The sequence below is a fragment of the Narcine bancroftii genome, chromosome 8 (genome assembly GCF_036971445.1).
Source record: "Narcine bancroftii isolate sNarBan1 chromosome 8, sNarBan1.hap1, whole genome shotgun sequence".
Taxonomy (NCBI): domain Eukaryota; kingdom Metazoa; phylum Chordata; class Chondrichthyes; order Torpediniformes; family Narcinidae; genus Narcine; species Narcine bancroftii.
In genome coordinates this window covers 109,313,387-109,334,968 of record NC_091476.1, presented here as the reverse complement: position 1 = coordinate 109,334,968, position 21,582 = coordinate 109,313,387, and the positions used below count along the sequence as shown (strand labels likewise).

At 45.0% G+C, this 21,582-nt stretch overlaps 1 protein-coding gene across 7 annotated transcripts in view; it reads right to left on the bottom strand.

The window, feature by feature from the left end:
• ttc12 (tetratricopeptide repeat domain 12) overlaps positions 1-21,582 on the bottom strand; it is a 103,634-nt gene that overhangs the window by 53,574 nt on the left and 28,478 nt on the right. For all 7 annotated transcript variants that reach the window (XM_069894839.1, XM_069894840.1, XM_069894842.1 and 4 more), the window contains 7 exons: positions 17,616-17,646; positions 16,887-16,964; positions 10,786-10,907; positions 9,764-9,823; positions 3,351-3,422; positions 2,350-2,410; positions 1,151-1,339 (listed from right to left, as the gene is read on the bottom strand). In XM_069894839.1, the coding sequence (XP_069750940.1) occupies positions 1,151-1,339; positions 2,350-2,410; positions 3,351-3,422; positions 9,764-9,823; positions 10,786-10,907; positions 16,887-16,964; positions 17,616-17,646 (613 nt within the window). The remainder of the gene's footprint in view (positions 1-1,150; positions 1,340-2,349; positions 2,411-3,350; positions 3,423-9,763; positions 9,824-10,785; positions 10,908-16,886; positions 16,965-17,615; positions 17,647-21,582) is intronic.

Below are 21,582 nucleotides of genomic sequence, written 5' to 3'. Positions count from 1 at the left end.
AAGGTTCTTGTCAGTTTTCAAAGAAAGATTTGTTGATCATTGATCACCTACAAGTGATTCCTTCTAAACAGCCACTTTGGTATCTTGCCGAAGAAACTTGCCCCATCAGGGTTTTCCAGATGATAACCTCTTTCTTTCAGGTCACCACAGAGTTCCTCTTCTGTTTCCCTTATTTCAAGTGAAACATTATACAGCCAGCCATCTCCTCTTATATGAACACAAGGGCTTTGACCAGGCTGAACTAAGAACTCACAATCCATCTTCAAAATGGGGTTTTTCCACAAGCTTTCCAGCTTGTCCTGTTCTAGTCCCAGCTGCTACTGCTGAACTGCAGAACTGAATTCTCTTTCTCTCTCTCTCTCTCTCTCTTTCTCTCTCTCTGAGAGAAAACCACATGACCCTCCTAGAACAGCCAACTGAACTCAGACAGGCTGCGGCTCTGGACCTAATCTTCTGAGTTAGTTCATCTATTGCTTTTCAAAACAATAATCCATTACTCCACAGCATGTCCAGTTAACAGCTACTTGAAAAATGCCTATAAGGATTTCACAAATGTGTGCAAAGGCACTCGGAGTCTGAACTGCCTGGCATGAGCAGAGCTCCGGCATTTTAAATGAGATCTGTTTTGAAGGTCTTATATCTGTATGTGACCTAAACTAAAAAAAACCTGCCACAATTGATCTCCTTTAAAACATATCTATATACAATATAAAATATATCAGTCTGTCACACCTCTTCTACATGCTATGGAAGGTAAACCAACTGATTATATTTAAGATGATAAATTCATTTCTAGACACAAAAGGGAAGATGCGAAAATGTGTTACTGAGACTGGAGGACACATGATCATATTGAAAAAAAGGAGTAAAAGGATCAAAAGATCTATTTCAATATTTTTGTGTGTTTGTGTGTAATACAATAAAATTCTGATAATCCACTATCCAACTATTCAGAAATACCAAAGATTCAACAGTTCCTTTAACATGCAAGGCTATGTAACCCAAACTCTCTTAAACAGTTCTGCCTATTTGCTTTGTTTTGGGGACATTTTCTACTCATACAGAATAAATTTTAATTGATAATTTCGACCCTTAATCCAACTGCAATAAAACAGGTCAAGCTGTAGGTACTATTTTTTCATCTACTTACACTCTTTCATCAGTTCAATCAGATACCTCACACCACCCAGGTAGAAAAAGGGGATCTTGTTAGGAGTAGATAGTTTCTTGATCACTTCACAGGCAGTTGTAGTATTCACATTTCCCTGTTCAAATTCTTGCATGGCATTTTTCTCTTCTTGTTCCTTTTTCTGGGCTAATTCCAGTAATTGTATATATTCTACATGTAAATGACATATTTTGTCAGCATTTATAAAACAGAAATATTATAAACTATAAATTTTATAAGAATCTTACTGCAAATACTAAGTGTGTCTATCTTTTCCCATATAGCACAGTTCATACATTTATTGTAATGTTGGCTTGAAAGGACCATAAAACTACTCAGCTCAATTACTATTCTATCTAAGAAGATAAAATTGGATTAGATATCATAAACACAGTCATGAAACTAACAGAGAAAGGGAGACAAAACAGTTATGTCTTGGTGGTTAATCATACTTGCCGGCTCAGAAACTGTGGGTCACTCCACAAACTGACTATAAAAAAACAAGGCTAACACCTATAATATGCTAAAAGTACTACACTGTTGAGACATTTTTCAAAGAATCCATTTTTCTCCTTTAAAAGGATGTAATAAATTCCACAACTATTAAGTTTCAGGCTGACAAGTTTAATTGGTGCCACTGAATGTCAAAGCAAGAATTACTAGATCATCTTTGGATCGGTTTGTTTTCTCACCCACCATCTGGGAGCCCATGTCCAAATATACCATCCCAAATGTTAATCTGCTTGAGAACCAAATTTAGCATTTTAGTAGCCGTATCATTTGAAATTTCTAAGCAGTAACTCTAAAGCAGAATTTTAATAGACACAGATTAATTAATACATAAATAGGCACTTAGGTTTATTATTTATATTGGAGCAATAAAATCACAGAAATGCTGGAGGAACTCAGCAGATTTTGCAGTGTCTATAGGAGGTAAAGATATATAAGTGACATTTCAAACCTGAGCCCTTCTTCAAGGAATGAGTAAAAACCAGGGAGACACCCAAATTAAAAGGCTGTAGAGAAGTGAAGAATTGGCAGGGAAAGGAATACAGACCAAGACAAAATATATTAATTGAATACGGATAGGAGACCGGAAAGGTGAGAATTGATTGTGGAAACTCCGAACCTCACACACTACAACCTGCCGTGGACCTAATTTCTATAAACATTTCTCAAACCTTTAGCCAATGCTGCTCGATTTGGATCAATTGTAATTATCTTTTGATAACATCTTCGAGCCTGGTAGAGAACATAAACCCAATTAGATCAGAGTTTCCAACTTTCACAATACTGATAAATTAGTTGCCTTCATCACTTTAATCACTCCAGTGGAATGAATGTCTTACCTACAATTAACTGGGACAGCGAGGGAAATATAGTCAAATACAGTCCAGAAAACATCATTTTTGTAAGCACGAAAATCAGCTGAATAATTTAGTGCTTCTCAAGTGAAATAATGTTGCTTGATCAGAGCAGGAATGTTACATCATATTGTGGACAATATATTATTCTGCTATTAAAGTGAAGCTACATTTAACTAATGTTACTTCAACACAACTAATGTATAAATTAGTATAAATTAGTATAAATGTATAAATGCTGTTGTGATCATAATTTTTTAAAGTTTTGGTACGAAGAGTCATGACTTATTATGTAAACAGATGTGAACATACACTAAGGCTTAAATGAAGTTTTAAACATGTCTGGAATCAGTACAGAATGTCTTCAGCAGTAATTTCAATCAGAACCTTACTGCCAATTTATTTTATAATTGATCTTATCTTTCCCCCTTGATTTAGGCTTTTATTATGATTGCATTTTCAGTGAAATCATTGTTTTTAATCCTAATTAAATATTAACAAAATAGACAGTTGTCCACTCTTCAAAAGAAGAAATATATGAATGGTCCACTGGCTATTCAAAGCCCAATCCTGCTTTGACCAGAAGAAGAAAATATCAAAAGCAGCAACAAATTCTGAGTACTGTCAACAATGTATTAATTAGTTCACAATTTACATTTGAAAATAACTGAAATGGACTTGTTTGCCAACTGTAATGTAGCCAATCTGGAAGGTATTTCAGCAACAGAAAGCAAATAGTTTTTGTTCCAGAGTTCAATGATTAAATAACTCAAGAAAGATTTGATTCAAAAAAATGCAGCTCACTTAAGCTATCTTACCTCCTCGTACTTCTTCAATGCTAGGTTGGCTTTTCCCATATGCACATAGGCCTTTACACAATTGTCATTGCACTGAAGTCATAAAACAAAGAGCAGCAAGTTAGATGACCAAAACTAATGCAACTGCATTCAACCAAAACATTCATTGCTCATCATCAAGTCAAGTTTATTGTTATCTGATTGTACAAGCACAACCCAACGAAACAGCGTTCTCTGGTCCTCGTAGCAAAACACGCAACCAGATAAAACACACACAGACAAACAGAACATACGCAGCATTCATATATACAGATATATAAACAAATATTGCTTCATAAATTTGAGTCTCGGATGGTTAATGTGAGCAGTCCTGTGGTTGTTCAGTAGTCTCAGGGCTTGTGAGAAGAAACCGCTCCTCTCCTCTGATACTCCTGCATTTCTTTCACAATGGGAACAGCTGAAGATGCTCTGCGCATCGTGGAAGGGTTCCTCAATAATTTTACGCACCCTCTTCAGACAACGATCCCAGGAGATTATGTTGATGGGGAAGAGGGAGACTCCAGTCTGATCCTTTCTGCTATTCTTATGGCCACATGGATCCATTTCTCTGCAACAACCATACTTCACCATGATGCAGCCAGCCACAATATTCCTGTGGAAGGTTGACATGATGGTAGCCGGTCGCCTTGCCCGCTTCAGTCTTCTCAAGAAGTGCAGTTACTGTTGCGCCTTCCTGACCAGTGAGGGGATGTTGTGTGTCCAAGATGGGTCACTGGTTAAATGAATTAACATCTGTAAGGACAGCATTGGGATCAAAGAGCAAATTCCATTTAGCGTATTTCACATTCATTTACAACTTCTCAGCTTTATTTTCAGCGCCATCATGTCAATTTCAATTCTAAAGCATGGTATGCAATTTAATTCACACTTATATAAATATCTAATTATTTGCTTCATGGACGACCAGCATACATTGTCAATTTTTTTACTGGGTGAAGCTACAGAGTTGCTTGATGTGTAGTGGAGGGTGGCTATTCCTGGTCCTCCTGAAGTCTACAATCACCTCCTTCGTATTGCCCATGTTTAGACTCCATGTATACTCATCCATTAAGTTATAAGCTGCATCCAGTCTTTGGACTCAAGCACAGAAATTAGCCCAATACTTCAGTACACCATCAGCAGTTCCATCAAATGAGTGCACATTAATTCATTTCACAAATAATTCATGCATACAGCATGGTGAACTTCCCTGAGCTTTCTTTGTAAAGTATAAAGGCCATTTTCAAGATGGCAGCCAATGCTTTGCATTAAAGGTTCAATCATATCATTCTTCGAATTCTTCACCCACCCAAGCATGCAGTAAGAATAAACTAAAATAGCTTCAACCAATAATAATTACAATGTAGGCTAGTCATCTGTGATGAGAATAATTAGATATTTTATACAAATGTGGCTTAGATTATGTTCAATGCTTTGGAAATTAAATTGACACCATGGTGCTAAAAGTAAAGTTGAAAGGATATGAAAGAATGTGAAATATACTAAATGGAATTTTTTTTGTTCCTAATGCTGTTCTTACAGACGTTAATTCTCTTATGGATTATGTCCAATGGATAGGTACCGTAATTATAATTTGATTGTACCCGGATATTTATCAATATTTTGAGGTTCATTTGTTCCTTTTTCACTGAGCCACTAATCCAACCCTTACCTGAACATAACAGAACATTCCAAGATACTTCACTTTCAAAGATCTAATTTGAAAGGAAAAATCTACCGATTATCAGAAATAAAAACTGCTAAAAATGCCCAATAGGTCAGGTAACATAAGCAACAAGAAAAAATGAGTTAATATTTTGGATTAAAAAGCCTTTCATTAGAACATGGTACTTTCATTAGAAAGATCATAAAGCCAAAATATCAGCTTGTGGTGGCCCGTCATCGCAGACCTTGAGCCACCACATCACGCGGAGCACGCAGTAGTAAACAGCAGCATAACGCACCGTAACACGTCCTTTAACACAGCGAACCAGCACAGTTGAAATCTGGAGCAGTACAAGACCAGCAGCCCTACAATGATGCTGGCCAAGCTGCCCAGATCAATAATAGGCTGAGGAAGAAGGGTATTCACATGCAAGAATGTTCCCGCCTGCTATTGTTATGCATGCGGCTAATGTCAGCCAATCAAACAAACTGCGAGAACTCCAACTGTATAAAAGGAGCCTTTCCAGCTTCAATAAATCTCAGAGTTTAACCTCCCACACTGCGTGTGTTTCTTTGCAGCAGCCGGCTACAATCAGTGACCCCAGTGGTTTAGACGGCATCTAAGCCTAGCAATGAATAGCGAAGCAGTGATCAGCAGAGCCAGCCTCAAGCTCCCAACCTTCTGGACAGTACGAACTGGCATGTGGTTTGACCAGGCTAAGGCTCAGTTCCAGATTCGGGGCATCACATCCGAGACCACACGGTACTACCATGTGGTCAGTGCCCTGGATCCAGAGACTGCAGACAGAGTGGCCAATTTCATTCACTGGCCACCATCGGAAGGCACTTACACTGCCTTCAAAGACCTATTAACTCTTGCAGCGAGAGAAAGGGGCACAGCTGCTCCACCTTGATGGGCTAGGGAACAGATCCCCGTCAGCGCTCATGAACAAGATGCTGGCCCTCCTGGGAGACCATGAGCCCTGCATCATCTTCGAACAGGCGTTTTTGGAGCCAGAGGACATCCAACTGCTCCTGGCTGACGCAGATTTCAGCAATCCCCGCAAAGTCACAGCACTGGCAGATATTCTGTGGAAGCAGAAACAGAAGTGCTCGTCACGAAGTCTCACAACCAGACCAAGGCAGGCCCTGGAAAGGAGCAGCATGGATGAATGAGTTCAAGGAGAGATGGTGCTTCTATCACCAAAGATGGTGCTCCGAGGCCCGCTGATGCCAGTCACCCTCAGTGTCCCAGGGAAACGACAAGGCCAGCCATTGTTGATGGCCATGGCGGCTGGCCATCGAGAGAGCCTCCTGTACATGTGGGATCGCCTTTCCAGAAGACAATTCTTGGTGGATACAGAAGCAGAGGTCAGTGTGATGCCCTCAACAAGTTTGGACACTAGATGCAGGCAAGTGGGCCCCGCATTGAGGGCTACCAACAACAGCAGTATGCGGATCTATGGCACGTGTAGGGCCAAGCTGCAGTTCGGAGGCAGTCACTTCTCATGGGAGTTCACACTGGCCGCAGTGGAACACCCACTCCTCGGAGCGGACTTCCTGTGGGCCCACAGCCACCCAGTAGACCTCAAGGGTGAGACTCATGCACATGGAGATGTTCCAAACCTGGGCTCCCGGCACTCCACCTGGACTCCGTCTACAGCTCAGACAATTAATTCTCCAGGGTGCTGGCCTAGTTCCCGGCAATCCTTTTCTCTCAGTTCATGGTGGAGATGCCCCGACAAGGCATCAGGCGTCACATCCTTACCAAGTTTCCACCTCTTGATGCAAGGGTGAGATGACTTCCCTGGAGAAGCTCCAACTGGCCAAGGAGGAGTTCCGCAAGTTTGAGGAGTATGCATCGTTCGGTGGTCGGACCGTCAATGGGCTTCTCCCCTGCTCATGCTATCTAAAGCATCTGGGGGCTGGAAATCGTGCGGCAACTATTGTCAGCTTAATGAGGCCACCATTTCAGATCATTGCCCCTTGCCGCATATACAGGACTTTGCGGCAAACCTGCACGAGCGATGATTTTCTCCAAAGTGGATTTGGTGCGAGGGTACCACCAAATCGCGATGCACCCTGACGACATCCCCAAGACGGCCATCATCACATCATTCAGGCCATTCGGGATCAAGAACGCGGCACAGGATGGACACGGTGGGCCGAGACGTGGACAGCACCCCCATCTACTTAGATGATACCCTGGCGGCGAGCAGAACCTGGCAGGAACATCTACCACACCTCCGAAGCCTCTACAGTCACCTTTGTGAGTTCGGCCTCACTATCAATCTGGCTAAATGCCAGTTCAGGCTCAGCACGATTGACTTCCTGGGCCACAGGATTATTAAAAACTTCCCAAGGCCCAGTATGACCAAAGAACTGCAGGAGTTCGTAGGGAAGGTCAAACAGATTCATCCCCGCAGCAGCTTGAACTATGTGCCCACTCTTCATCTGATGATCAGCAAGGCGAAGGACTTGGCCTGGGACGATGACTCCACATGAGTGTTTGTGGAAGCAAAGGAAGCCCTGGCTAATGTTGTACTCCTGGGCCACCCCAGGTCAGATGCACCCACAGCTCTCACGGGCAATGCCTCATGAATGGCGATTGATGGAGTTCTGGAGCAGGAGTCCACTAGCTTTCTTCAGGAAAAAATCTGTGGCCTCCTGAGCTAAAGTACAGTGCTTTTGACAGAGAGCTACTGGCACTGTACTTAGCCATCCACCACTTCCGATACATCCTAGAGGGAAGGGTTTTCACGGACCACAAGCTACTGATGTTTTCCCTGCCAAGATCTCCAACCCCTGGTCAGACCACCAGCAGAACACTTGTCTTACGTCTCAAAGTACACCACCGATGTGAGGCACATCTCAGGAAAAGACAAAGTGGTCGCTAACGCCTTGTCAAGACAGAGCATCCACTCTCTGGCCAACAGACTGCACTTCATGGCACTAGTTGAGTCACAGCAGCAGGACGATGAGATACCTCAGTATAGGACCGCAGTCACAGGGCTGCAGCTTCAGGACATCCCAGTCGGCAGAGGTAACACTACCCTCCTGTGCGACCTGGCCACCGTCAGGTTCGACCTATCGTCTCAACTGCATGGAGGGAATGAGTTTTCGACTCCATCCACTGGCTGGCACATCCATCATTCAGGACCACGGTCCAGTTCATGGCCAGCAAGTATGTGTGGTATGGGTTATGGAAACAAAATCAGCAGGTGGGCCAAGACGTGAACGCAGTGCCAACTGTAATGTACAGCAGCACACCAAGGTCCCCCCACAGCCTTTTGATCCACATTCTCGTGGACATAGTGGGACCCTTACCAGTCGCACAGGGTTTTCGCTATCTGTTCACTGTGGTCAACCGTCTCATCTGGTGGCCAGAAGCAATCCCCCTGGACGACACATCCACCAGGTCCTGCACCAAGACACTCGTCTCATCCTAGGTAGCAAGGTTTAGGCTACCATGCCACATAACCACCAACAGAGGCCCACAATTTACCTCCAGCCTGTGGACTGACGTTGCCAACCTGTGGGGCACTCAGCTACACCACACCACAGCATACCACCCCCAGTCTAATGGGCTGGTTGAGCACTTCCATAGGCACCTCAAGGCCACCCTTATGATCAAACTAAAAGGCCCTAACTGGGTGGATGAACTGCCATGGGCCCTGCTGGGGATTCTTACAGCCCCGAAGGAAGACCTCCACACATCCTCTGCCAAGCTCATCTATGGAACTCCACTCATTGTCCCCAGGGATTTTGTCCCATCGGCCAGAGGTCAACAGGAGGATACAACCACCTTCCTGGACAGGCTGCGGGAAAAGGTCAGTAACCTGGTTCTGATTCCCACCCTCCAGACACCGGCAAGCCAAGTTCAACATCCCTAAAGAATTCCAAGACTGTGAGTATGTGTTCGTGCACAGAGGGCCACACAGTCCACCGCTACAGAAGCCCTACGAAGGCCCCTTCCAAGTCATCCGGAACAATGGGGCCACCTTCGAACTGGACATCGGTGGGAAACCAGAGGTCTTCACCGCAGGCAGGCTCAAGCTGGCATACAAGGACCCAATACAACCAGTGGAGATGCCAGCACCTCAACACAGAGGCAGACCACCAAAGACATTGGAGACTGCATCCAAGGACACTATGAACTGCAGCACCGGTTCTGGGGGCGGAGGAATCATGTGGTGGGCCACCACCATGGAGATTGAGCCGGTACATCACACGGAGCACGTGGTAGTAAACAGCAGCATAATGCACTGTAACACTTCCTTTAACACAGCGAAGCAGCACAGTTGAAATCTGGAGCAGTACAAACCAGCAGCCCTACAATGGTGCTGGCCAAGCTGCCCAGGTAACAGATCAATAATAGGCTGGGGAAGAAGGGTATTCACAAACTGCGGGAACTCCAACTGTATAAAAGGAGCCTTTCCAGCCTCATTAAATCTCAGAGTTTAACCTCCCACACTGCGAGTGTGTGTTTCTTTGTAGCAGTTGGCAACAAGCTTAGTTTTTCGCCCCACAGATACTTCCTGATGATGTATCTGTTAACCTTTAACAATCGCATGGCTTGAATAGGGAAAGATCCTGAATATCATGTCCCACGTACATTTACCAAAAGCTAGAAATGTTTTTTAAAAATTACAGTAATGGCTGAAGGTGAAATGGTTAATCAACACAAGAAACATAAAACAGTTAAAATCCTCATTTGCAATTATCCTCACCTTCAAGGCCCATTCACAATCAGTGATTGCTTCTTCGTATTTTCCGAGCTTATTGTAAGCCTAAAAATTGAAGCAGCACATTGTTTGGTGGTCAAAAAAAAATCCATAGCAAATCAGAAATTATGCAAATCAACTGTAGTTAAGATAGGCAGACATTTTCATCAAATGAATTAGCTCTTAAATACATCAACAAGAAAACCCCCAAAAAAATAATAATTAAATGGATGCAAGAACAAAGTTTTTTGAGGAGTAAAATAAAGCCAAGTAACAGTGGGTCCATTTTCTGTTTGAAATAATTCTTACTCTCCAAATAATCTGCAGTCTACATCTACCTTAAAAATATCAAGATCTTTCTACCCCCCACCCCACCAAAATTTCAAATCTATGACAGACATAGAGATGCAAGCTTACTACCCCAGTCTTAAAAAAGGATTGGACCCAAAACATTGTCTCTCCACGACTCACTGAGTCCCTCCAACTCCAATCTATAATGATGCTGCAGTGAAAACATTTCTCTAACCTCTAGTTCCTCTGTAATTAACACTATAACCTTTGACTTTACATAAAGTGGACATTTTTGTTGCCTTGCCAGAAATGGTTATATTGAACCCGAGTTTTGTTATACATATTAAAATTTCTATTTTTTTTGTGCCATTTCCCAGCTTTAAGGTTAAATCTCTGCTTTAAGGTTAAATTTCTGCTGAAAACGGGGAGTATTTCCATTCTTTTCAACAGCCACCTCAATATGTCCACATTAGTCCATTTGCTCAGTGAGCCAAGAACTCTTGTCACATTATCTTCTTTCCCTCTCCTGTTGGGCTGCAGATACATACATTTGGAAAAAAAAAACAATACCAGTTACAAGTACAGTTTTATTTTCTACCGTTTGATGCCCTTATGTGACTTGGGTCTCGAGAATGAAGCAAGTTATGTTAGCTGCATGTGATATCTGTTGACATCTATTTTGGTGAACTGTTTGCAATAAAAAAAAGTCAGTAGATTAATGCTTATATTGTTCATACCTGTGCTCTGTTAGTGTAGAGGGTTTGAAAATCACGAAGCTTTTCTAGGCCTTCTGTGTAGTATTGCACAGCAGTAGCATAGTCTTCCTTTTCAAATGCTGCATTCCCCTTTTCTTTTAATGCTGCAGAATAATACATTATTATTAAAAATGTAAAAAAATCTGAAAATGAAAAACCTTTTAACAGAAAAGAAAATATCTATACTGGAATTCACTATCTGAATGGATGATGCAAAAATTACCTTCCTCCATCTCTCTTAAAAAAAGAACTTCACAATATACCTCTTGAAAAATGCTTTTAATGGGCATTGCTTTCCTCCCTTTATAAAAAAAAAGGAACATTACGCTGGGTTAAGGGAGCCTTTCTTCTTTTTTCTCTCTTCTTATTCTTTTATATACCTCTGAAGTGGCCCTCTAACCGAGACGCGACCCAGTATACAAGATGGCCGACGAACATGGCAACCACGCAGTCCATGCAGGGGCCAATGATCTTCATCCCAGGTGACAACCTGCACGGCGGGAACCAACGAGCAATGGTGGAAACACTGACCAATCCAAGGCTGGTGCTGTTGTGACATCACTCCTGTCATCAGCAGCAGGGAAAGAATATAACCAAGTTTCTAGTGCAATAAACCAGTCTTCAATTTGACTTCCTAAGTGTCTGTCATTCTTCTGACACTTTGTGGTAGCGTATACTACATTAGTGACCTCAACAAATTCAACTGTCACCCTTGAAGCTGCCAAGATTTTAGGCATCACAGCAACACTTGGTTCGAACAGGCCGAAGCCCACTTTCACCTCCAACAGATCATCACTGAAGCAATACGCTACTACTACATGGTGAGCTCGCTCGATCAGGACCCAGCAGCAAGGGTCGACGATTTCCTGCAGCAGCCTCCAGAAAAAGGCAAAAACGACACCCTCAAGGTGCTATTAACCTGCACCCTTGGGGTCTCATGGCACGAGCGCGCTGCCCGATTATTGCATATGGATGGATTAGGGGACAGGGCTCCATCTACCCTCATGAGCGAGATGACGGTCATCCTCGCTGAGGATTCTCCTGGAGCAGCTGCGTGATATCTGGCTCTTGCTCATTGATGAGAACTTCAGCAACCCCAGGAAAGTCGCAGCCTGGGCGGACATGTTCTGGAGAGCGAAGAAGGAAAGTGGCACCTTGGTGGAGCAGATCGCTTGACCCCACACACAACAAGCAACAAGGCCACAGCAAACAGAGAGGCAATTGGACCCCTCGACCCAATGGTATTGCTATTATCACCAACAAGGGGGTGCAGGGGCCCACCGATACTGCCCACCCTCCGCATTTCAGGGCAATACCATGGCCAACTGTCGTAATTGCTGCAGCAGTTGGTCAACATGACAGTTTCCTCCATGTGTGGGACTCTGTCCGGCAGGCATTTTCTAGTTGGTGCCAAAATAAGTGTCCTTATCCCCTTGGCCTATAACACCCAAAACAGCAGCCGGGCCAGGCACTGAGGGAAACTAACAGCACCATCATAAGAACTTTCGGCACCCGCACCATCCCTCTTCGCTTCAGCAGCAACCGGTTCATGTGGACATTCATGATTGAGGTGGTGATGCAACTGCTCCTTGGAACAGACTTCCAGCGAGCCCACTGCCTGCTGGTGGACCTTAACGGGTGGCGTTTGGTGCATACCAGGACCTTCCAAACATTGTCCCTAGGGAAAGTTACCTTGACTCCGTTACATTGTCTGACAATGCATTCATGAGGATCCTGGAGTTGTTCCCTTCGATCTTAGTGCCACAATTTTTGATAGCCGAACCGAAACATAGGGTATGACACCACATTCTCACCGAGGGCCCCCCACTCTACGCCAGGGTGCACCGCCTTCCCCACTGAGAAGCTTACCCTTGCCAAGGAGGAGTTTAAAAATTGGAAGAGTTCTGATATGTATGCTTTTTTGCAGGACAGTATGGATAAACTAAATTTAAATAAATCGAGAAATAAATGGGAAGGATATTTATCTTATGATATACCTCACGAAGACTGGGAAACTACGTGCCAAGATGGGGTGACTAAATTACTTAATGTAAGATATAGTATGGTTAATAATATTTTGCATCAGTTGCATTTGACCCCTGAGAAATTGAAAAAAATATGGATTTAGTAATTCAGATTTATGTTTTAGATGTTGACTGCATACAGGAACATTTTTACACTCAGTTATGCTTTGTGATAAGGTCAAATCATTTTGGGAAAAAATTAAGAGTATTTTTTTGAAAAATTATTTAAGATTAAATTACCATTAGATCCAGAATTTTTTTTATTGGGTTATGTTGTCTCGTTGACTGGTTTGGGGTTGGATAAGTTTCAGATAGCTTTCGTTCGTCAAGCACTGGCAGTATGTGGAAGTGTATTGCAATTACTTGGAAAGATAATGTAGTAGTAAATATAGTTCATTGGCCCAATGAATTGAGATCCTGTATTTACATGGAAAAAATAACATATAATTTGTATGATAATTATACTTTTTTTGTTAAAATGTGGTCACCTTATTTAAAATGTATGGGTTTAGAAATATCTTAAGATACTAAAAAGTTTATTTCTGTATTCGGTGGTTGTATTTTTTTTGGCTTCCCTTGCAGGGCATGCTGAGGGGGGGGGGGGGTGGGGAGGGTAGGATGGGTTTATGTTTTAGATTATTTTGATTTTTTTTTGTATCTTTTTATGTATTTTGAAAATCTTAAAGTTTTTTTTTAATTGGAAGAGCTGGGGATAGTGTAGTGTTCCAATAGCCCCTGGGCCTCCCCCCTGCACATGTTACGGAAAGCAGCAAGAGGGTGGAGGCCACGTGGTGACTATCGCTGGCTCAATGAGGCCACTACACTGAACAGATACCTCTTGCCCCATATAAAAGACTTCACTGCTAACCTATGGAGGCATGGGTATTTTCAAAAGTCGACCTCATCAGGAGCCATCATCAGATCCAAGTCCATCCCTAAAACAGCCACCTTTTGGACAGAGTTGGTGAGAATGCCCTTTGGACTTGAAAATGAAGCCCAGACCTTCCAGAGGCTGATGGATGCAGTGGGCCACGATCTCACATTCGCGTTCATCTATTTGGATGATATTGTCACCACCAGCCGCAATCATATAGAGTACGCAGCCTATCTAAGGAAACTATGCACCCGGCTAAAGGAATTTGGACTAACTATAAACCTTGCTAAATATCAGTTTGGACTGGAAACAATTGACTTCCTGGGGCACCAAATTAACAGGTACGGAGCTAAACTCTGCCCGAAAAGGTAGATGCTGTTAGGCACTTCATTAAGCCCCGTTCACTGAAGGGGCTGTAAGAATACGCCTGTATGATTAATTTTTATCAATGTTTCATATCAGCAGTGTCCCCTGTCTGCACTCATGGCGGGGAAAAATAAAGACATTACCTGAGACAATGAGGCTTCAGATATGTTCCAAAAGGCTAAGAATGCACTGGCCAATGCCACCCTTCTGATACACCCCAGGCCAAAGGGACCAACTGCTCTCACTGTAGACACCTCCAGCACAGCGGTAGGAGGCATACTGGAGCAATACATCAAAGAACAATGGCAGCCCTTGGCCTTCTTTAGCAGACACCTCCAGCCCCCTGAATTCAAATACAGTGCCTTTGACGGTGAACTTTTGGCACTGTACCTGGCAATCAGGCACTTCAGGTAATTTTTGGAAGGTGGACAATTCAGGGTCTTCACGAACAATAAACAGTTAAACTTTGCCTTACATAAAGTGTTGGACCCGTGGTCAGCTAGGCAGCAGAGACACCTCTTTTATGTGTCTGAGTTCACCATGGACAATCAATACATTTTGGGGAAAACCAACGTGGAGGATGACACACTGTGGTGCCCTGCGATTGAGCCTGTCCAGGTCCTCTTGCAGGGAGTAGGCTAATACAGCCCTAGCCAAAGCACAGCATGAAGACCCTGAGATCCTGGCATACAGGACGGCAGTTTCTGGGCTCAGGCTAGAGGACATCGCTATCGGCCCTGGTAACCAGACACTCCTCTGCGACATCTCCACCAGCAATCCCTGCATGGAGACGGCAGGTCTTCGAACCGGTGAACATTACAACTACTGTCAAAATGGTGGCCATGTTTATCTGGCATGGCAGTGGGCCAAAACCTGCATGCTCTGCCACTTGTCCGAAATGCAAACACACATCAAGGGACCCCCCAGACTTTCAAGTAAGCGCGACATAGGTTCAGCGACGTCCACATCGACAGAGTAGGATTGTTATCGGTCTCCCAGAGGGCGAGATACATCCTCACCATGGTTGACCAATCGACGAAGTGGCCAGAAGCAGTTCCGCGGACCGACACAACCACTGAGACCTGCATCAGGGCACTGATTAATGCCTGAGTGTCAAGATTTGGAGTTCCAGAGCAAACAACTTCTGATAGAGGTGCACAGTTCACTTTGGGACTCTGGGTGGCGCCGGTCAACTTGCTGGGAATCCATCTCCACCACACCATGGCGTATCACCCTCAGGCCAATGGGTTGGAAAAGTGATTCCACAGGCACCTAAAGGCGGCTTTGATGGCTGCTTACGAGCTACCCTGAGTCCTCCTGGGGATCTGCACCACACTGAAAGATTTCGTCTCAGCAGACGAGATGGTGTATGGCGCACCTTTGGTTATACTAGGGAAGTTCTTGGCTGCCACCACGAACCCAGAGGACCCAATAACCTCATTGATGAGACTGAGAGAAAGACAGGCCAAGTCCTATGTCCCCAAAAACCGAGAGATCTGTGTATGTTTTTGTACAGCAGGCGGCACACCAAACACCTCTGCAATGGCTGTACGAGTCAGACACAATGGATTGACATGTGTGCTGGATATCAGCAGTAAGGAAGAGACTTTCACCATCAACCACCTCAAGCCAGCACATCTGGACATTAGCCAACCAGTCTTCACGTAGCCCAAGCGATGGAGAGGTAGGCCACCAAAAGCAGTGGACAGCATTCCAATTGCCAGTTCTGGAGGTGGAGGGGTGTGTAGTAGCCCGCTAATGGAGACGTGACCCAGTACACAAGATGGCAGACGAACGTGGCGACTGCGCCAGACCCCACGGGGGCCAACAACTTTCTTCCCAAGTGACAATCCGCATGGCGGGAAGCAATGAGCAACAGCAGGAACGCTGACCAATCCGAGGCCAGCGCTGCCATGACGTCACTCCTATCATCGGTGGCAGGGAGAGAATATAAGGCAAGTTTCCAGCATAATTAGCCAGTCTTCGACTTTGACTTCTTGGGTGTCTGTCATTCTTCCCACATTTTGCAGTAGTGCACACGTTACTCCACATGATTTTATAATGGATTTGTAATATTGTAAGTAAGTGAATTTTTTGTGGTTTTAAAATTTATAAATGATTTTTTTTTTTAAAAAGCAAAGCAAGTTGCTCACAGATGAGGGGAGGTCAATGGATCTGTAGGACTGGTTCCCAGGGATGGACTTGGCCAAATGCTGAGGCCTCATCTCCCATGGAGTGAAAGTAAGCAGTTTCCACACTTGCTGCATCATGGGTGTTGAGTGCTGCCGCATTCACTTTCCAGTTTTCACTTGAATAAGATGACTGACAGCTGCAGATTCTCAAAAAGCACCATTTTTATTAGCATGTGTAACACGTTTTTAAGTCATCAATGTCTTTGTGTAGTTTGAGCAGTATTCCTTGTTCCCCAAAATAACTGATGATTTTTGAAAATTATGCTATTTATGAATAAGATTAATTTTAATACTATTTATTAATATTTATTTTTACCATTTATTAATGCTGTACTATTTATTTTAATACGTACATATGTATACTTGCACTGTGAAAATGCATGATTTGCCTGCATGTATGTTATATCTGACTGTACGTATGTTTGCACTGTTCACTGGAGAATGCTGTTTCATTAGCTATAATTAAATGTCAAACTTGAACTATTGGTAAAAAGTTAATAACATTTTTCTTATTGTCTGCACCCCACAATTTTTTTTTAAGTTTATTCTGCAATTCACATGTGGCCTTAATCAGGATTTAATTGAGTAAACAGCAGGCACAAGAAGATTTATGGATAAGTTGCTTACCACTGGCAAACTTTAAATTTTCTTTTCTTCTTTTTACTCTCTCTTCTGCATCTCGCTCAAGAATTCTTAAGAAATTCTCTATAAAATGCGCACAAAAGTATATTCAGCAATTAAAATCCTTGAAGCCGATTCAAGATTGTTTGACAAATTGTAAGTGAAGTGGAAGGTATTACTGGAAGAGAATGAACATTTTCCAATTGGGCACAGTGCCAAAATCAGATATCCCTAGGGTAGATAATGTTCAACAATGCGCCTCATTACCCAACTCAAAAGACACTATTTCCTTGGGTAGCTATTCCACAGTTAAGAACAATTGCTTCCTCACTGTTGAATTAGGAACAGTTTCAATAAGCAAAGCATATGGTACCACACTATATATAGAACAATGCATTTAACAACATTGCAACAAATTATAATCAAAATTTTGAACAAAAATCAGATCCCACATAGCAATCAAACTGTAGCATGGTCAACATAGCAGTTAGCAGAAACCAGCACCATCTCTAAGGAGTTTGTACATTCTCCCCGTGTCTGCATAGGTTTTCCCCAGGGCTGAAAAGGCCTGTTACCATACTGCATGGCTACATTTTTTTTAAATTTAAAATTTAATTTCTAATATACTAAATTACTTTGGAAGAGACAACTTTACTTTTCTCCACACTTCAATGAAAAAAATTACCTTAAAACCTTGTCAGATTTTAACTCTTTTATATAAAAAATACAGCTTACCTTGGCTCATTTCCCTGTTTCCTTGCATTTCCTGTGAGAAAGAGTTTGAAAGTCACCTGTCACCAACAGATAAGCACCCTGAGGTTTCAAATAATATTCTGCTTAATAAGAATATTGATCTCCAATAAGATTCTCTGCTTCACCATACTCTCAGTCTATTAGCTGAAAACTTTTCACATCTAAACTAAATATGGTAGTTTATCCAGATTACCACTCAGAGCAGCTATATGTGGTTCCTGCCAGTCAGCATCAACTTGCCAAGGTGCAGAAGCCCAATCAATTAAAGTGAAATAAAATAACCTGCAAAAAGACAGCAAATCACTCTATTCTCCACTTCAGGAAACCTCAATGAAATAAATGTAGATGCCAATCTTCCTTCACCTCTAATGAGCATCAGATTATGGAGATGGATTCCAAAGCACAGTGACTGTATTTGTCACGGTGTTCCCTCTACTTAAGTAAGTCTGGATAAATTTAAGACTCTCACATGTGGAAATGGAGCTGCAAGATTTCAAAATCTTACCCCTCTTGCATCAAATTTAAAAAAAATAAAGTTTACGGCAAACTTAAAATTGCAATTCTCACCTGGCCTCTATCAATGTGAACTTTGACTCCTCAACTACCAGAACAATGCAGCATATCAGCAAAAATCACGTATTAATTGTCTTTCTTTTACTTTTTCAATAAATATGATAGATTGTGGCAGTGTGAACAGTGTAAGAAGCACAGCCACCACATTGAGGGTTGTTAACGACTGTATTTATTTGAATCTGGCGCGTGCCCCTTTAAGGGCAGCGTTGGTTCAGTCACCACGTATGTGATGAGATCACCACACTCGCCCTGAGCGAGTGTGCCGCCACACAACCCCCTCCCCAGAACTGGCTGCGCGTCCCTTCGCTTGGGCCTGGCCATCTGCATCGGCTGTGATAAGTCCAGCTGGGCCCCCTTCAGGGAGTCCACTGTAAACAGTTCCTCACTCCCCCCAACATCCAGGGAGGTTTCGCCGAACCGGTGCAAGACTTTGTTCAGCCCCTCTTATGGGTGCTGCAGCGGTGCCCCCTGCAGTCCCTTCTGCATGAAAACGAACTGGGCAGAGTCAAGCTCCTTGGGGAGGTGAACTGGCCGGGTGCCGTGTAGGTGGAGGGAGTCAGGGAGGCTGGTCTCCTGCTGAGCTCCGTCAGCAAGTTTGCGTCTGTAGTCGAGGTATCAGGTTCAGGGCCAAAGAACTCACCAGGCAGGGAGAGTGGTGCGCCGTATACCATCTCCGCTGACGAGGTTTGTAGGTCCTCCTTGGGTGCCGTCCTGATCCTGAGGAGGACCCAAGGTAGTTCGTCCGCCCAGTCAGGGCCGGTGAGTCTGGCCATGAGTGATGCCTTCAGGTGCCTGTGGAACCTCTCCACCAGCCCGTTGGACTGTGGGTAGTATGCCGTGTTGTGGTGGAGCTTGACCCCCAGGATTTTCGCCATCTGCATCCACAGGGAGGACATGATCTGTACATCCCTGTCGCTGGTGATGTGTGCCGGGGCTCCAAATCAGGCGATCCACTGGCTGACAGAGCCCTGGCGCATGTCTCTGCAGAGGCCTCCTTGATCGGAATAGCCTCAGGCCATCTCGTAGCGCGGTCCAACACCCTGAAAAGGTAACGTGCCTCCCTGGATACCAGCAAGGGTCCAACGACATCGACGTGGATGTGATGGAACCTGCGAGCTGCCGAGTCAAAATGTTGGTTGAGGGCCTGCATGTGTTGGTGGACTTTGGAGCTCTGGCACCTGGTGCAGTTCCTGGCCAGCTCCGCCATCTCATTCTTTAGTCTGTGCCATACAAACTGGTCCGCGACCATCCACACGGTCGTCTTCACCACCAGTTGAGTTAGGTCGTGGATCATGCTGAAGACTTTCGCTCTCCAGTTTGGTGGGATTACTGGTGTGGCGTACCTGTTAAAACGTCGCAGAGCAGTGTGTCTGGGCTGTTGGGCACTTGGACATCTTTGAGTTCAAGGCCTCAGATGGTGGTCTGTAGGGCTTTTGTCTCCGCATCGTTTCTCTGGACCTGAGCCAGTTGAGCGTAGTCCAGGTTGGGGACGAGAGTGTTGATGACTGGACATGAGAGTGCTTCCGCCACCACTTTGTCCTTGCCGGCCCTGTGCCAGATGTCATTAGTGAACTCTGACACCTACGAGAGGTAGCGCTGTTGTCTGGCAGACCACGCGTCCTTGGCCATCGCCAGTGCCTGGGTGAAGGGCTTGTGAAAATTGTGAATGGCCTGCCCGCCAGAAAGTAGCGAAAATGGCAGATGGCCAGGGACAGCTCCAAGAGCTCCTGGTCAAAGGTGCTATATTTGAGCTCCGGCGGGCGCAGCTGTTTGCTGAAAAAGGCCAGTGGGTGCCATTGTCCATCGAGCTACTGTCCCAGGACCCCCTCCCCCAAATGCTGTAGCTGAGGCGCCCACGGAGAGTGCCGTATGTGCCTCTGGTCATGGATGTACTAGCAGCGTTGTGCTGGCCAGAGCCTCCTTTGTTGCCATGATTGCGTTGTCCACCTCTTTGGCCAGGAATTTTTCTTTGGTGGCCATGAGCGTGAACAATGGGCGCATGGTGCAAGTGGTCCTGGGGATGAACCGATGGCAAAAGTTCACCATTCCTACAAACTCCTGCAGGCCTTTCAGGGTGGAGGGTTTGGGGAAGTGTTGGACGGCTGCCACCTTCTCCGGTGCTAGGGTGGCCCCAGCTGCCAAAATCGTGTGCCCCAAGAATTGGAGGGACTCTCTGCTGAACTGGCATTTGGCCACTTTGACCTTGAGGCTGAAATCCGCCAGCTGGGCAAAGAGGGTGTGGAGGTGGGCTTTGTGCTCTTCGCGGTTGTGACTGGCAATCAGTATATCATCCAAGTAGATGAACACAAAGTCCAAGTACTTTCCCACCACCTCCACGAGATGCTGGAATGTTTGGGCAGCGTACTTTAAACCGAAGGGCATGCGGAGGAACTCAAAGAGGCTGAAGGGGGTGATGATGGCCATCTTATCCACGTCGTCTGGATGCGCCAGGATCTGATGGAATCTTCGCATGAGGTCCACTTTGGAGAAAACCCGTGCACCGTGCAGGTTGGCAGAGAAGTCCTGTATGTGGGGCACCAGGTACCTGTTGGTGGTTTCATCATTCAACTGATGGTATTCCCCGCAGGGTCTCCAGCCCCAGACAATTTCAGGACCATGTGGAGTGGCTATACCCAGGCGCTGACTGAGCGCTGGACTATTCCCAGCTCCTGAAGCCTGGAGAACTCATCTTTTGCCTGCTGGAGTTTTTCGGGCGGCAGCCATCTGGGCCAAGTGTGCAGTGGGGGGATGTGGTGGAAGACCCCATGCTGGGGCAGGGCAGCGTTGAAGCGCGGCTCCGAGATGGCAGGAAACTCATGGACGATGTCGGAGAACTCGTCCCTAGCAGCGACTACAGCGGCGATTTCGAGCCTGCAGGCGTCTGCTGTGTCCAACCATATGCAGTGGTACGTGCAGGCATTGATCAGCCTCTTGCCCTTCATGTCAACCAGGAGACCGTGAGCCCTCAGGAAGTCGGCCCCCAACAGCACGGTGCCCACCGAGACCAGGATGAACCTCCAGTGGAATTTCTCCCTTCTGATCTGGATCTATGCCCTGTGGGTGCCATAGGTCCAGATGGTGGAGCCGTTGGCCGCCCGCAGGGTTGGACAGTGAGATCAGGTGTGAGTCTCTAAGGGCGTTGGGGGGGGGGAAGGATGCTCAACTCAGCCTGTGTCCACCAAGAAGCAGCGGCCAGTGGATCCATCTGTAACATGAAGGAGGCTGTTCACGTGGCCAGCCATTGCAGCCATCAACAGCAGCTGGCCTGCAGGGCTGCTGGCACTTATGGACTTGCACTCCCCAGTGCTGGTGGTAGAAACATTCGGTTGACTGGGTCTCCTCCGGCTTGGTCTTGGGGGTTGCCTGAGGGGAGCTG